The 17309-nt window shown below is 49.3% G+C and overlaps 1 protein-coding gene across 1 annotated transcript in view; it reads right to left on the bottom strand.

Moving 5' to 3' along the window:
• Positions 1–17309, bottom strand: part of PLA2G10 (phospholipase A2 group X) — a 20630-nt gene extending 3321 nt beyond the window's left edge. Inside the window, exons 1-3 of the mRNA XM_083474599.1 lie at positions 17110–17309; positions 6332–6497; positions 2382–2488 (exon numbers count right to left, since the gene is read on the bottom strand). Coding sequence (XP_083330725.1) covers positions 2382–2488; positions 6332–6497; positions 17110–17173 — 337 coding nt within the window. The 5' untranslated portion in view covers positions 17174–17309. The remainder of the gene's footprint in view (positions 1–2381; positions 2489–6331; positions 6498–17109) is intronic.

The raw sequence follows: 17309 nt of genomic DNA, 5'->3' as shown, positions 1-17309 counted from the left end.
CTATCCCAAATCTTCCAGCATTCATCTTTGATAGATGTCCGCAAGTTCCAGTGTTACGAAAGAGGGAGAAAAGTTTCTCTCCACTTTCTTCATGCGATGCGTAATCCTAAAAATTTCGATCATGTCGCCTCTTACTTGTCTTTCCTCTAAGCTGCCATCTTTCCTCCATCCCATTGGAACATTTCAGTTGCCCTTTTCTGAACCTTTTCCATATCCTTTTTGAGGCGAGGCAACCAGAACTGTACTCCAAATGCTGTTGCCCCCTAGATTTGTATAATAGCATGGTGATAAATTCCTTTCCTAATGAACCCTAGCGTGGAATTTGCCCTTTTTTCACAGCGGTCACACACAAAACCTGCATATTTACTGAACTATCCCACGACATCCCCAACGTCCCAATTTGTAGTTCAGCAGCATCTGAAGGGCCAAAGCTTCCCCACACCTGCTTAATCTGACACGGACACCTCTCTGAAATTCCTTGCCTTAGCTGTCAACTTACAGATTTGAAAATAAGGGACCGGCAACCTCGGAAATAAGGGATCAGCAGCCAAAATAAGGGATTTTAGTCAACCAGCTGAAATACGAAGTTAAAGGGGACCAGATAATTTGGGAGAGCAGCGCCAGTTTTTAGCCCTTCATTTCCAGAGGTTGCTACTCAAGACACCGGCTGATGAAACACTGCAATTAAATAACTACAAGCAGCAACCACTTTTCACGCAAAACGAAGTCCAAGCTACGAAGATGCTGCTGCAGTTCTGTATCTTTTCTTTCGTGCTCCATCTGCAGATCTCAGTTCCATCAGGCAGGGCAGGAGGAAGGGAGCGGGAATAGCGCCCGAAGTAAACCCGCAGATCAGACCATCTATGCTAGTCCACCACTACAAATCTATGGGAGAAACGCTTGCGGTCCTTCCTCCGCTTTCCCCCTCTGTGGTTAGCCCTTGGAACACCTGCCCGCACCTCCGCCTCCTCCTCCTCTCTCTGAACTGCTTTCTCTATGGTTGCCCTCGCTCTCCTCTCAAGGCTCCTCAGCAATTCATACACCGCACCAGACTGCCCATCTCATCTGGGTCCTCCGGCGGCACAGCCGCAGTACGGCTTAGCGGGAGCGGCGGTGATGGGCAGAGGGGAGGCTGCGAGGAGGATGGCGGTGGAAGGGCCCGAGGCTCCCGCCAGTCCTGGCGGGGAGGGGCTCCCAGGGGTCGAGGCTGGTGAGAGTAGGCCAGAGGGGGGCAGGCTGGGCAGCCAAGCAACACAGTTGGAGCCTCCCTCCTCCCTGGCTCGCAGGGAGGGAGGGAGAGGAGCTGCTTTCTTTGAAACCCGGGAAATTTAAGGGACATCATCAATAAGGGACAGCAGCGGGACACAGCGCTGGGATAAGGGAGTTTCCCGCCAAATAAGGGACGGTCGACAGCTATGTTACTTGCTTACAGCTAGAATATCTCTTGGGCCTTAGAATCACAGAACTGTAGCATCAGAAGGGGCCACAAGGGGCATCTAGTCCAACCCCCTGCAATGCAGGAATAGCAGCTAAAGAATCCAAGCCAGATCAGGGCCGTGTTGTTTTCCCTGCGGTGCAGGGCCTGGTGTCAGGATGCCGAGCATTGCATTCAGGTCCTAGGCAAAGAGGGCTGCTGATGCTACTAGCAGATATGGCCACCAGGGTGAATGAAGGGGGCAATTGTGGGCTGCAATGCTGCCAGTCTCCACTCCAGTGGGGCCAGCTGTTGGAGAAGCTGAAGGAGGCCGGGGTGGGCTTCAGCGATCCAACTGCAGCATGGGTGCCCTGCCAACTCTACCCAGCTCTGAAGCCATGCCTGCTTGGCCAAGTTGTTCTGAAGCCATGCCTGCTTGGCAGTTTCAAGTGGGCAAGCTTTGCCCTTGGTTCTGAGAAGAAATGGAAACTGCAAAACGAGTCTCTTAAAAGTGCATCCCTAAGAGAGGGCAGGGACGTGGGTGGCGCTGTGGCTTAAACCACAGAGCCTACGACTTGCCGATCAGAAGGTTGGCGGTTCGAATCCCCGCGATGGGGTGAGCTCCCGTTGCCCGGTCCCTGCTCCTGCCAACCTAGCAGTTCGAAAGCACGTCAAAGTGCAAGTAGATAAATAGGTACCCCTCTGGCGGGAAGGTAAGCGGTGTTTCCGTGCGCCGCTCTGGTTCGCCAGAAGCGGCTTAGTCATGCTGGCCACATGACCCGGAAGCTGTACGCCGGCTCCCTCAGCCAATAAAGTGAGATGAGCGCCGCAACCCCAGAGTTGTCCGCGACTGGACCTAATGGTCAGGGGTCCCTTTACCTTTAAGAGAGGGCAGGAGGGGAGGTTGTCAGATACAGCTGCCGTTATGGCAGCAAAGCTCCTCCCCGCCAGGGGAATATCCACTCACCACACTTAGCTGAGTTGTTCTCGCACTCCCAGGTGTACTTCTGCAACTTGGGGGAGCAGCCCTCCTTCTCGGCTTCTCCGTAGCAGCAGTCATGCTGGAAGCAGCACCTGCCGGTCCCAGAAGAGAGGATGATGGCTTTGTTTTTAGAGCACTTGCACAATGCCCTACGGCCAGAGCGGATGTCAGGGCGACTTGCATGTGTAGATGGACACACAGTTAAAGCAAGGCAAGGCATTCCCTGTCTGCGTGTATCGACAACTGAAGAGACACAACACAGTCATATCTGAAGGAGCGTCTCCGCCCCCATCGTTCTACTTGGACACTGAGGTCCATTTCTGAGGGCCTTCTGGTGGTTCCCTCGCTGCGAGAAGCCAAGTTACAGGGAACCAAGCAGAGGGCCTTCTTGGTGGTGGCACCTGCCTTGTGGAACACCCTCCCACCAGATGTCAAAGAGAAGAACAATTACCAGACTTTTAGAAGACATTTGAAGGCAGCCCTCTTTAGGGAAGCTTTCAATGTTTGATGCATTACTGTATTTTAATACAGTGGTACCTCGGGTTACATACGCTTCAGGTTACAGACTCCGCTAACCCAGAAATAGTACCTCGGGTTAAGAACTTTGCTTCAGGATGAGAACAGAAATTGTGCTCCAGCGGCACGGCAGCAGCAGGAGGCCCCATTAGCTAAAGTGGTGCTTCAGGTTAAGAACAGATTTAGGTTAAGAACAGACCTCCAGAATGGATTAAGTACTTAACCTGAGGTACCACTGTATTTTGTTGGAAGCCACCCAGAGTGGCTGGGTATTATTATTATTATTATTATTATTATTATTATTATTATTATTCCTGAATTGCAACATTCAGAGGAGTGTGACTTCTGCAGTACGGCCACATTTCAGTTCCCATAAAGTGCAAACTGGACAGGTTCGTCTTTAAAAGCAAACTGAACCCAATGTATTCCCCGCCCCTAGTTACGCATAAGCTCTCTGGGAGCCAGCCAGCCGCTGCTACGAAGCTCTAAGGCAAAGGGAGAGCTTCCAAGTCTATCAAAAGGTCACCTTCCTCTCGACTCCTGGCCCTACGAGTTGCGTAGGAGGGCCTTCTTTTGGGGCGGATCAAAGTACCAGCTTGCCATCTCCATGCCTTCGAAACAACAGCAACGGGAAGCTGACCTGCTAGCCTACATTTTAGTCTGGATTTGGGGCTGGGAGAAGTTCTGGGAGAAGTGGAAACAGCTGGAGACGTGTGCCCCACTCTTCCAGCTGTGCCACGAGCATAGCAATTAAAGCCACATCTTCTCATTTTGCAAGATTGTGGGAAGCAATGGAAGTCTTGTTTTTCAAAAACTTCATTGCAGCAACCAAATGGTCATAAAATATATCCCGTATAGATGGCTATATTTTGGGCGATGGTTTTTATTTTGGAACTGCCTAAGGATGTGGGTTATTTCCCCCAAACACAGGAAAAGAGGTTTGGCCTTAGCCAGAGAATTTGGTGCAGTTTCCAAGTTTGCACATTCTGATGTGGCAGTGGCTTTCTCTCTCTGGAATAGGGGTGGCTGAATCCATCAATTTCCATGTCTCATTCTTCCAACTTTAAGTTCGTTTCACCACCTTTCTTTTACAAATTCCTCACAATTCCCCCCCCCCCCAGTATGCAGGTTTTTTTGTATGTAGTTTTCCAGGCAGTATACATTTTTGCAGGCAGTTTTCCTAAACTCTCTGCATTTTTGTCTGTTACTTTCACTAATATACTGTATGTACAGTGGAACCTCAGGTTGCGGACGTAATCCGTGATGGAGGCACGTCCGCAACCCTCAGCGTTCGCATCCTGAAGCACCACGCCTGCGCCTGCGTGATTTGGCTTCTGCACATGCACAAAGCGCCATTTAGCGCTTCTGCGCACATGCGTGAGCGGTGAAACCCGGAAGTAGCCTGTTCTGGTACTTCCGGGTTTCCCACGGTCTGCAACCCGAAAGCACATAACCTGATGCGTCCATAACATGAGGTATAACTGTACTTTGATGCACACTTTGCCGTAATATCTACATTCTACATACATTAGGTTTGAGAACTGCCTTACAAAATTTGGAGAAGGGCCCATTTCACAGGATAGCCGTGTTACAATTTCCATATAGTTTTGCAAAGTGTGAATTAGGTACAGCATTTATCCCCCCCCCCCATCCTTACTCTTGAAGGTCTAATCTCACTCCTCCCCCGTCATCCTGGTCTCTTGTTTAAAATTATTCCCTACCCCACAGGCTTATAATTTAGAAGACATGTCACACAAGGAAAATTATGGGGAGGGTAGAGGAAAAAAGCAAACTCAGACACCAATACTTACAGCTAAATATAATGCCTTGTGGGTGGGGCCACAGCAAAGCTAGGCAGCTCCAAACCTTTGGCTGGGAGTGCTCTCTTTCTTTTCAACCGGTTCCTGTTTGCTTATTTAGATTTCTAAATGAGCCTTCCCATCCAGAAGTTTGAAGCTACTTAGCTTTGCTCTGGCCCAAGACATTCTATTTAACTTTAAAGCTCGGCATCTGAGTTTGCTTTTTTCCTCTACCCTCACATCCTTTTTTCCTCATGTGTCATGTCTTTTAAGTTGTAAGCTTGTGGGATGGGCTCTGTCCCCGGAAACGTAAACAGGAGAGAGGCTAGAGGCCTTCCTGTTAGGAATAATGAGATCTGAGGTACCAAGTAAACAAGCAAATTTGTTTATGTATGCCCACTACAGCAGCGAGAATCCTATATGAACAAAGATGGAGAGAGGAGATAGTCCCTACCAAGGAGTGGCAGATGAAATTAACGGAATATGCAAAATTAGCAAGCTTAACCAGCAAAATTAGAGACCAAGGTTTTAAAGAGGAATGGAAGCCATTTGTACACTACTTAGAAAACCATTGTAAAAGTGTTAGAACTTTAATCGGTTCGGAGTAAGTTCAGCAGTTATAGTTTATAAGGAGAATAATTTGAATGTTTAAATAGTTAGAAAAAATAGAATATGCAGCAGGAATGGGAAACTTTAGGAAGCCATGGAAGGATAGACAGGAAGTCGATGGAATAGAATTATGGATTGATGTAATGCAGTGCTTGTTATGGGGGGGACGCAGGGATACACATACCCCTAAACATTTTTGTGTATCTTTGTACTTTTGTCCATTTACTGTATTTATTTCCCCTGATTTGAACTATAAAATGGTGGTTTTCTTGAGTCAAAATGAGAGTACCCCTAAACATTTTTAAAGAAAAAAAGGACTGATGTAATGTATCTATTTCTTTTCTCTTTTTTCCTTCCTTTTCTTTCACTTATTCTTCAGTTCTGTATTTTGTACTTTCATAAATTCAAAAATAAAAATTAAATAATGAACAAAAAACTTGAACAGGAAAGGCTTTCTAGACTCAAGACTGTGTGTTCCTGCCCATTTAACTTTGGGATGTGGCGTTCCAAGGTGTCCTGAAAAATGACTTGTAGGAGAGAAAAAAGGACACCTCCCTCAAAAGTAAGTGTATCAGAAACCCAGAACCTTCGCCTATGGAGATTTCACCCCTTTGATCATTTTCATGTGCAATTTCTTCAACAGATGCACGTCACATTTCATGTTGTTTCTCTGCACCCAAGTACAGTGGTACCTCAGAAGCTGAACAGAATCCGTTCCTGAAGTCTGTTCAACTCCCAAAACGTTCGGAAACCAAGGCGCGGCTTCCGATTGGCTGCAGGAAGGTCCTGCAGCCAATCGGAAGCCGCGTCGGAGGTTTGGGTTCCAAAGGACACTCGCAAACTGGAACACTCACTTCCGGGTTTGCGGCGTCCGGGAGCCAAAACGTTCGACTCGCAAGGCATTCGCCAACCAAGGTACAACTGTAGTGTTAGACAGAGATAGGGGAAGAAATCATGCATTTCTGGAACAGAACATTTCAGATATTTTGACCTGATGGGTCTCATACTCACCAGTCTGCCTTGTCCCTGGGATAGCCGGTCCCTCCCAAACCGCAGTAGCACCCGTAGCGCATGTAGGCAAACGGCGAGCGCTGTGTGGTGCACAAGATCGCCCCGGCGAGCTGGATGAGTCCCCGGCGGGTCCGCGGCGCAGCATGTCCCAATGGGCTTCCTGTAGCTAGGGGAAGGAAAGCAGATGAGTTAGGATCTGTAGAGCTCTTTCTACACAAGAAGTACTTGTCAGCGGGCTGCCTCTTGTGGCCAGATGTGGCCTTTGCCCTCCTAGGTGTGTGACATCATACTGGGTTCATAAGGAAAGGGTTAATTAATTGTAAAATGACTAACACAAGGGGAGGAATTTGAGTTAGAGTTAGGGGGTTGAGAAGTTAGTCTGGAGTTAGAGACAGAGAGAGGATAAGTCTGTGGGTTGGGCTAGTCTGATGTGGGAGAGTGAGAGAATCTGTTAAGAGGAGTCAGTCAAACAGTTGATATAATCAGTCAGAAAGTATTAGGAAGGTAAGGTAAAGGGACCCCTGACCATTAGGTCCAGTCGTGGCCGACTCTGGGGTTGCGGCGCTCATCTCGCTTTATTGGCCGAGGGAGCCGGCGTACAGCTTCCGGGTCATGTGGCCAGCATGACTAAGCCGCTTCTGGCGAACCAGAGCAGCGCACGGAAACACTGTTTACCTTCCCGCCAGAGTGGTACCTATTTATCTACTTGCACTTTGACGTGCTTTCAGACTGCTAGGTTGGCAGGAGCAGGGACCGAAGAACGGGAGCTCACCCCGTCATGGGGATTCGAACCGCCGACCTCTGTGGTTTAACCCACAGCGCCACCCGTGTCCGTATAGGCCGATAAAGAAACTAAAGTTAAGAAACTGACAGGAAATTTTATCTGAGAAACCAAAATCTTGTTAATGCTTATAAAATAAACTTGTTTATTTGGTTCAATTTTAACAACTGTCTGGACTCAGTGTTTTATCCAAGAGTAACGGGTTGGTGGCAGCGGGGAAGCGAGCACAGTGATGGCACAGCGATCAATAGACCGTTAAACGTCCGGGGACCCTGTGTGATCGCCATACCAGGGGACCACTGGCGGACGAAGGTGGGGGCAGAGTGAGAAGCCCACACCGGGTGTCATGGGGGGGGTTTGACATCGCGGCTGCCACCCCCCCGGGATGCTCAGCACTTGCCGCACACCCCAGGATGCTCGCCGCGCATGCCCCGGGATGCATGCCACTTGCCGCGCAGCCCCCCAATGCGTGTAACACCACCTGTGGGCGGTGTGCCACGCCCCCTGGGACACACGCCAGCCACGCCCCTGGATGTTCACCGCTCCAGGTGATGGAGCAGGTAGTGGGGGTGGTACAAGTAGGAGTATTCAGAGGGAGAAAAAGGAGCAGACTGAGAAGAGGAGGTGTGGGAAGCTGGAGAGGCCACAGGGGTTAGTGAGCAGGGAGAGTCTGTGCCAGAAAACAGTCCAGACTCGGATGCAGAAGCGGAGGCTGGAGAGGAGGGGAGACCAGGAGACAAAGATGAGCCAGGCTGCTGATGAAGCCAGGCAATCTCCCTGTCCTGCTGCAAGAAGCTGCCCTGGTCTCCCAGAACATGCAGAGAAATGAAGAGGGCAGAGCAATGAGAGACAAGGCAATGGAGCCTCAGATCACTGGGGAAGGAAGAAGACTAGGGGAGCTGGGGGAAGGTGGGAACCTTCAGTCTTCACAGCGGCCTCACTGGGGCAAGACCTCCTGGAAAGAATTTCCATGACCACTAGGCCTGAGCTATGGTTTGTTTCCTTTGATAAAGAGTTAACTTTGCTGGCCTTGGGCGATTTATTGTTTCAGTGCTGACCTAAGCCTGATTGCAGTCCTGACATCACAATCGCCTCTCCCAAGCTGCACCCACTGCCAGATGTCACACGTGTTGGCACACACGGTTTGTCAACAAAGCATAAAAGACGCCGAAGGGCACAGACAGAGGGGGCTGCCTCTGTCCGTCGAGCTGACTGGCAGAGGCTCTCCAGGGGTCAGGCAGGGGGAAATGCCAGCCCTATTTGGAGATCCCAGATCTTGAACCTGGGATCTACCGCATGCAAAACATATCCTCCCCCAAGGAGCCATAGACTGTCTATAGGCTATAAGTGCTTTGTCACTGGGAAAGAGAGAGAGAATGACTATTCCCCTTGGCTGGGGCAAACGTAGAGGTGGCCCCTTCTGTGATGCCAAAAATGATGTTGTGGGTCTGCACAAAATGCACATATTTTAAGTGTTCTGTTCAGAGGCACATTTAGAAATAATTACTATGATTTAAAGAGAAGAGTACCTCCCTAAAGGGATGCGGGTGGTGCTGTGGGTTAAACCACAGAGCCTAGGACTTGCCGATCAGAAGGTCGGAGGTTCGAATCCCTGTGACGGGGTGAGCTCCCGTTGCTCGGTCCCTGCTCCTGCCAACCTAGCAGTTCGAAAGCACGTCAAAGTGCAAGTAGATAAATTGGTACCCCTCTGGCGGGAAGGTAAGCGGTGTTTCCGTGCGCCGCTCTGGTTCGCCAGAAGTGGCTTAGTCATGCTGGCCACATGACCCGGAAGCTGTACGCTGGCTCCCTCGGCCAATAAAGCGAGATGAGTGCCACAACCCCAGAGTCGTCTGCGACTGGCCCTAATGGTCAGGGGTCCCTTTACCTTTACCTTACCTCCCTAAAGTCGGGGGGAGGCAAGCACTCTGTGACCTGTGTGGGGGACTGCTCAGCCTGGAATTTGAGATTTCACCCTGTCTAGATGGAAGCTGGAACTTGTGGCCTCGTAGGAGAAAGTGGAGGCTCCGTCCAGTCACTCTGCTTTTGGCAGGGCGTGAGAACCTAACCTGAGGAATGCACCTTTTATTTGCTTACTGTGGGGAATGTCTACTTTCTGAAACCTCACTTACTCAAAAGGAGGTATGTGTGCTGGCTGCAAGCAGCTGGAAAAACCTCAAAAGTTGTGTGAGTCAGCACAGCTCTCCAGAGCTAAAATAACGAGTGGAAGGGCCCCCGATTCTGAACTCTCGCTCATTCCCACTTACTGCCTTGCGGGACAACTTCAAGAAAAGGCCAAGGAGTAAACCCTATACAAATCCAGAGTGGATTTCTCTCTAAGGCGGTTGGCTGGTGCCTTGTATGCCTAATTCCAGCAACTCCTGCAGCCAAACATCTTGCTCTGCTTTCCTTCGGATCACCTCAGCGAGGCGGAGGGGGGGTCTTGCCATCTGGGCAGCCCAGGTCCTCCATGCACACTCCCATCAGCCCCCAGAAAGCATGGCCAAGGGCCAGGGATGATAGGAGACAACAACAACAACAACAACAACAACAACAACAACAACAACAACAACAACAACAACAACAACAACAACAACAACAACTTATTATTTATACCCTCCCCATCTGGCTGGATTTCCCCAGCCACTCTAAGCGGCTCCCAACATCATCATCATAGCGATAAAACTTCAAACATTAAAAACTTCCCTAAACAGGGCTGCCTTCAGATGTCTTCTGAAAGCCAGATAGTTGTTTATTTCCTTGACATCTGATGGGAGGGCGTTCCACAGGGCAGATGCCACTATCGTCTCTAGCCATATGTCAAGCTGTCTGAAGCTGAAAGGACTTCTAATGACAGCCGGAAGGATACGGGTTGCCAGCCTCTGGCTTATCGTGTTGGACATTTTGGTTCAAATCTCCACTCAGCCACAGAGTTTCATGGGTGGCCTGTTCTACTTCACAAGGTTGTTGCAAGGATACTAATAATAATTTATTATTTATACCCTGCCCATCTGACTGGGTTTCCCCAGTTGCTCTGGGCAGCTCCCAACAGAACATTAAAAACACGATAAAACATCAAACATGAAAAGCTTCCCTAAACAGGGCTGCCTTCAGGTGTCTTCTAAAAGTCAGAGAGTTGTTTATTTCCTTGACATCTGATGGGTGGGCGTTCCACAGGGTGCGAGCCACCACCAAGAAAGCCCTCTGCCTGGTTCCCTGTAGCTTAGCTTCTTGCAGTGAGGGAACCGCCAGAAGGCCCTCAGTGCTGGACCCCAGTGTCCGGGCTGAACGATGGGGGTGGAGACGCTCCTTCAGGTCTACTGGGCCGAGGCCGTAGCTCAGCAACACCTGGAGGGCCAAAGTTTCCCCATCCGTGCTTAAAATGCATAACGTGTGGGTGGCCTTACTTAATTTCCGCCCCACCCTTCCTCCCCAAGGAGCCCAGGGTGGCATAAGCAAGAAAGCAAACCAGCAAATAACATGCAAAAACGTTTATGAACATCCACCTAGGGCACACATTTTATTTCAAGTTTGCCAGGAAAAGCATCTTTGGGCCGTCCGGTGCCAAAGGGATTGTTTGGACTCAGTCTGACCCTTATGTTTCCCTCCCCTTATGGTTTTGATCTATGGGCTACTTTTAAAACGAGGCTGCATTTTAAATTGCATTTTAACCTGTATTTTAAATTGGTTTGTTTTTTCCTATTATGTTTTTACTGTAATTTTACTGGTGTTAGCCGCCCTGAGCCTGGCTCTGGCCAGGGAAAGCGGGGTATAAATTATTATTATTATTATTATTATTATTATTATTATTATTATTATTATTATTATTATTTTCATCATCATCTCTAGTGCCACCTACTGTTGGACTCCCTGAATTCCACCCCACCACCCCCAGTCCCAATGGTCACAAGTCACCACACTGCTAGGTATTTGTCATGTGGCACAGGGAGGATGACATTGCGCTTCACAGAAAGAGAGTCCAAAAACTACTGGGTGCATGTAGGACCTCTTGAAAGCTCCTCAGGGAAGGCAGCATGGGGTAGTGGTTAGATTGTCAAGCTAGGTCTTGGGAGGCCAGGATTCAGGTCCCCCCTCAGCCATGAAGTTCACTGTCTCTCAGCTGGACCGACCTCACAGGGCTGTTGTGAGGGCAAAATAACCTGCCTCAAATAAAATGGAGGGGGGGGGGAGGAATAACTGTGTGTGACGCCTTGAGCTCCAAGGAAGAAAAGTGAGATGCAAATATAATTAATAAATAAATAAGCAAGCAAGCGTTTGGGAGCCCAGTCAGTAAGGTTGCCATTGGGCCAGGCACCTAGAGAATTCGCACCCTCTGTCAGGAGTCTTGGGAGACCCTGATTCCATTTCTGGCTGATGAATTGCTTCATTTCCTTCTCGCTTTTCCTATCTGCATTTGTTTGCTAGGCATAGACTGTTGGGTCAACAAGAGGCGAAGCACCACCCTGTGTACACTGCTGGCGAAGGCAACAGGGTGAAAGGCAAACAGGGGAAAAGAGCAACACTCTCCGTCAGGATCCTGGCTCCCGTCTTTCCATGACGACATCAAAGCTGGTTTGCGAAGCAGCCGGATCCCGGACCGTCTGCCACGAACGACACTCTAACCCACAGGGTAGCTAGACCACCTTGCCAGCCCAGCTGCCGGGCGACAGAACAGAGGGGCAGACCGGGCAGGAGGTGTTGTAGTTTAGCACCTGCCTTGCATGCAGAAGGGCCCAGATCCCATCACCGACAGCATCCCTCTACCCCATGTCCACCTGCAAACTGTCCATTTATTTCATCCCTCCTCCTCCCTTTTCCTTTTACAGCCATTCCTTTTTTTAAACAGCTTCTTCCTCTGATCTGCTTCTTTCCCAGTACGTTTCCGAGCACAATTCAAACTGTTGGTGCTGACCTTTAAAGCCCTAAACAGCCTCGGTCCAGTATACCTGAAGGAGCGTCTCCACCCCCATCGTTCTACCCAGAAACTAAGGTCCAGCTCCGAGGGCCTTCTGGCGGTTCCCTCACTGTGAGAAGCCAAGTTACAGGGAACCAGGCAGAGGGCCTTCTTGGTAGTGGCACCCGCCCTGTGGAACGCCCTCCCATCAGATGTCAAAGAGAACAATTACTACCAGACTTTTAGAAGACATCTGAAGGCAGCCCTGTTTAGGGAAGCTTTTAATGTTTGATGTATTACAGCATTTTAATATTTTTTTGGAAGCCGCCCAGAGTGGCTGGGGAATAAATAATAAATAATAATAATTATTATTATTCCCAATTTATTATCATTAGCCTTGGAGTCATAGCCGCTGCCAGCATCCGGCCGGCCAAAATGCTCCTGTACGACTAAGGGGGTGGTTGCAGTGTGGTGGATCCCAGCTGGTCTCATCCAGAAAGGTGATTCTGCTGTCCTTAGCGCTGCTGCATTGCTAAGACCAGGCTGCAAGAGGCAAACAGACCCCATCTGTCCCAACTAGGATACTTTGCTGTCCGATTGATTTCAGCGAGAGAGATGCTCAGTGCCATTTCCAGGCAAGTCTGTTCAAAGGCTGCTGCTTTCAATTGAATTTCCCTCCCAAGGGCTGAAGCCTTAATCGTGGGCTATAATGGAGGATGGGATCTAACAGGGTTTAACTAGCAAGGGCAGGATTGCACCAGCTGTCATGGGTGCTCCCCAGCCAAAGGAATGCACATGGCAGTTAGTTAACTCTTCATTGTCAAAGTTGGCACAGTCATGTCTACAGCTCCAAATACAGTGGTACCCTGGGTTAAGTACTTAATTCGTTCCAGAGGTCCGTTCTTAACCTGAAACTGTTCTTAACCTGAAGCACCACTTTAGTGAATGGGGCCTCCTGCTGCTGCCGCCGCACCACCGGAGCACGATTTCTGTTCTCATCCTGAAGCAAAGTTCTTAACCTGAAGCAATATTTCTGGGTTAACGGAGTCTGTAACCTGAAGCGTATGTAACTGAAGCGTATGTAACCTGAGGTACCACTGTATAAGGGACGCGGGTGGCACTGTGGTCTAAACCACCGAGCCTCTTGGGCAGGGGTTGGCAAACTTTTTCAGCAGGGGGCCGGTCCACTGTCCCTCAGGCCTTGTGGGGGGTCGGACTATATTTTGAAAAAAGAAGAAGAATGAATTCCTATGCCCCACAAATAACCCAGAGATGCATTTTAAATAAAAGCACACATTCTACTCATGTAAAAACATGCTGATTCCTGGACCATCCATGGGCCGGATTTAGAAGGCGATTGGGCCGGATCAGGGCCCCGGGCCTTAGTTTGCCTACCCATGCTCTTGGGCTTGCCGATCGGAAGGTTGGTGGTTTGAATCCCTGCAACAGGGTGAGCTCCCGTTGCTCTGTCCCAGCTCCTGCCAACCTAGCAGTTCGAGAGCATGCCAGTGCAAGTAGATAAATAGGCACCACTCTGGCGGGAATGTAAACAGTGTTCCTGTGCACTCTGGTTTCCGTCACAGGGTTCCGTTGAGCCAGAAGCGGTTGAGTCATGCTGGCCACATGACCCGGAAAGCGGGCTGCACGCACACAGCTGGAGACTGCGCCTGCACGGAAGTTGCCTCTGCTCATCTCGTTTCACACCCCTCCTGGTTCTGGGAGAGGATGGGGAGGCACCCAACTTGCTTCTTCCTCTGATCTCTCCTGTGCTCCAGCTCTGAAGCTCCCCCTGCCTCTGCCTCTTGCCTCCTGGCTAGTGCAGGCCCCCACAAATTACTCTCCTTCCCCCCGGTGCACACTCATCAGATGGGCATGGGATATAAATAAAATCATCCCCATCATCATCTGCGTCCTGCCAGTCCCTGACATTGCCCTTTGGTAGTGGCAGAATCAGGAACAGGGAATCTGCCTTATGTTGAGTTAGTTGGGCTGTTGGTCCATCTAACCCAGCATTGTCAACACTGGCCAGCAGCAGCTCTTTCGTATTTCAGGCAGGGATCCTTTCTCAGCCGAACCCGGAGATGCCACTGGGAGTTGGACCTTGCAAGGCAGATTCACTACCACTGAACTGCGGACACATCCTTACACGCAGAGGCAGCCTTACCTAGAATCAATGTTGGCCCACCTAGTCCAGTACTGTCGACTCTGACTGACAGCAGCTCTCCAGGGCCTCAGTTTTTTCCATGACTTGCTACTCATCCTTTTAACCAGAGATGCTGGGGATTGAAACCAGAACCTTCTGCATGAGGGCAGGTGCTCAGCACCAGCGAAGGGCCCCACTGGTATCCGCTGCTTTTCCCAAGTCAAAGTACTTGCCCCTTTAGCTCCAGCAGTGCCAGCTCTGGCAGGCAGCAGCTCACCTGGGCTCAGTAAGAGATTTTTCCTCCACTACCTGCTACCTGAGTGTGGTGCAGTGGTTCAGAGCGGTGGACTCGTAATCTGGGGAACCGGGTTCGCTTCCCTGCTCCTCCACATGCAGCTGCTGGGTGACCTTGGGCCAGTCACACTTCTGTGAAGTCTCTCAGCCCCACTCACCTCACAGAGTGTTTGTTGTGAGGGAAGAAGGGAAAGGAGTATGTTAGCCGCTTTGAGACTGCTTTGGGTAGTGATAAAGCGGGATATCAAATCCAAACTCTTCTTCTTCTTCTTCTTTACACAACAAACAACACAAGCAACACAAAGACCAGTATACTAGACAGCACTGTAGTTCTTATTACATAATATACATGATTTAGTACAACAAAAACAAAATGTGTACACTTGTAAATTCTCTAATATATCTGAAAACAAATGAACACACGTCTGTCAATCTTTGAAAGTCCATAGAAGTATAATGATTCTATGGTTGAAACAAAGTAATAGATGCCATCCTGTGGGCTAAGCGGTAAAACTCTTTAGGCGTTCATGGTGCCGAAATAGTAAGTGAATTATCCCGGATAATCTGACTTTTTCGCTGGAATCTTCTTCAGCACAACACAGAGATTAGAAAAATGCACAAGGAGCAGTGGTCATAAGGATATGTAACGACTAAAAAGTTTTACCGCTTAGCCCACAGGGTAGCATCTATTACTTTGTTTCAACCATAGACTCATTATACAGTGGCACCTCAGGTTACATACGCTTCAGGTTACAGACTCCGCTAACCCAGAAATAGTACCTCAGGTTAAGAACTTTGCTTCAGGATGAGAACAGAAATTGTGCTCCGGCGGCGTGGCAGCAGCAGGAGGCCCCATTAGCTAAAGTGGTGCTTCAGGTTAAGAACAGTTCCAAGGTTAAGTATGGACCTCTGGAACAAATTAAGTACTTAACCTGAGGTACCACTGTACTTCTACGGACTTTCAAAGATTGACAGACGTGTGTTCATTTGTTTTCAGATATATTAGAGAATTTTCAAGTGTACACATTATGTTTTTGTTGTACTAAATCATGTAATAAGAACTACAGTGCTGTCTAGTATACTGGTCTTTGTGTAGCTTGTGTTGTTTGTTGTGTTAAGTTTGCAACACAGGGGTTTGTTGTTCTGTATACCTGAGATGCTTTAAGCTGGAGATCCTGGGGGATTGGACCTGGGACTTTCTGGGGTTTTAACCCTAAGCTACGGACTTTTCCCTGCCCCATATATTGAGCTGCCTGGTCCCGCTGACTCCCCTGACTGGCAGCATCTCTCCAAAAAGGACTCCCCCAGCCCTGCTTGGATATGCCAAGGATTGAACCCAAGAACATCTCAAAGCAAGTGCTCTACCAATAACATTATGGGCATAGCCAGGGGGCAGCTGCATCCCTCAATCAAGTAAATAAAAATAATAATAGTAATCTAATTAAAAATAGAAATAATCAGAATATTTGAAAATGACATAGCAGGCCTAGTAAAATAGGCGGAAATCTTTTACCCTACCATGAAATGGGCTCTGCCCCTCTCTCTTGCTCAGCAATGCACCCCTTGTACCTAGCGCCCTCATTTGTTCCCTTTCAGAGAGTAAACACCTGCCTAAGGTCCAGGATGACAGGGGATCGTCTCCATGGGCTATGCTTACTGAGTGTGCACAGAAAAAGTGCCTTGGGGAAAAGGAGGAATTTGAGAAGAAAGTGCTGGAAAGGTTTTCCGCAACCCCAGAAAACTTGGTTTAGTTTGGATTTTTTTTAAGAAAACGAGATTTAAAGAAGTTGTGTCCTTCGTAATTTTGCGAAATATTACCGCATGAAAGGTACTCCCCAATGTTTATTAATTGTTATTGTTATTGTTATTATTTTTAACTTCCTAGTTTCCAAATGACTGAAGATTTTGACATATTTTTTTTTTCCTGAGCCCTTGGGGGTCAAGAGAAAGTAATTTGAAACAAAAGCTGTGGTGGAGATAGTTTGACAAGGACAGTTTGAGAAGGAAGTGCTGAAAAGGTGTTCAGCAAACCCAAGAAAACTTGTTTCAGTTTGGATTTTTTTAAGAAAACGAGATTTAAAGGAGTGTCCTTTGTAATTTTGCAAAATATAACCGCATGAAAGGTACTCCCCATGTTTTTTATTAATATAATTTAACTTCCTAGTTTCCAAATGACTAAAGATTTTGACAGACATCCCCCCCCCCCCCAGCCCTTGGGAGTCAAAAGAAAGTAATTTGAAACAACAACTGTGGTGGAGACATTTCATTCCGAATCTGCTGGGCGGAGCCAGACAGAGGATGGTGACAGGTGAGTGTCAAGATCCCAGATCTTAGTTCTGAATTAAATGGGGAGAGTGGGAGCTGCCTTCTAGCAGATAAGGGCTTCGGTGCGTCAAACTCCGTCTTACGCACACCGAAAGGCAGCTGCTCTCCGGGGCTCCAGACCGGGTGGGGGGCTCCGTATACCCAAGATTGCACCAAGGACCTATTCCGACCGAGAGCCGGGCTGCATCGTCCTGGGAGCCGACAGGGCGCCCGAGAGCGCCTCTGCAAAGCCTGGAGGCTTTGCTTGCGCGCCTTCAGCCAAGGCGCTCAGCGCATCTGCCGGCGCCCGAGGCGGGCATATGCCCAGGGGGCACCGGAGCCCGTCGGTTTTCCTGCCCACTCACCCGTCCGCAGCAGGAGCAGCAGGCACAGCAGCAGCAGCGCCGGGCGTCGCCCCGCCGGGCCCATCAAGCAGCGATCTCGGAGAAGGCGTCGAGGCAGGTGGCTGGCGCGCTCCGCCGTGCGTCCCGTCGAGGCGCTGCTGCAGCTCCTGCTGGCCGCGAGCGACGTGGCTGGCACTGCCGCCTCCTCCCGCCGCCGGCTC

This window comes from Podarcis liolepis, assembly GCF_965112155.1.
Source record: "Podarcis liolepis genome assembly, chromosome: 14".
Taxonomy (NCBI): Eukaryota; Metazoa; Chordata; class Lepidosauria; order Squamata; family Lacertidae; genus Podarcis; species Podarcis liolepis.
This window is presented reverse-complemented; position numbering and strand designations above follow the sequence as displayed.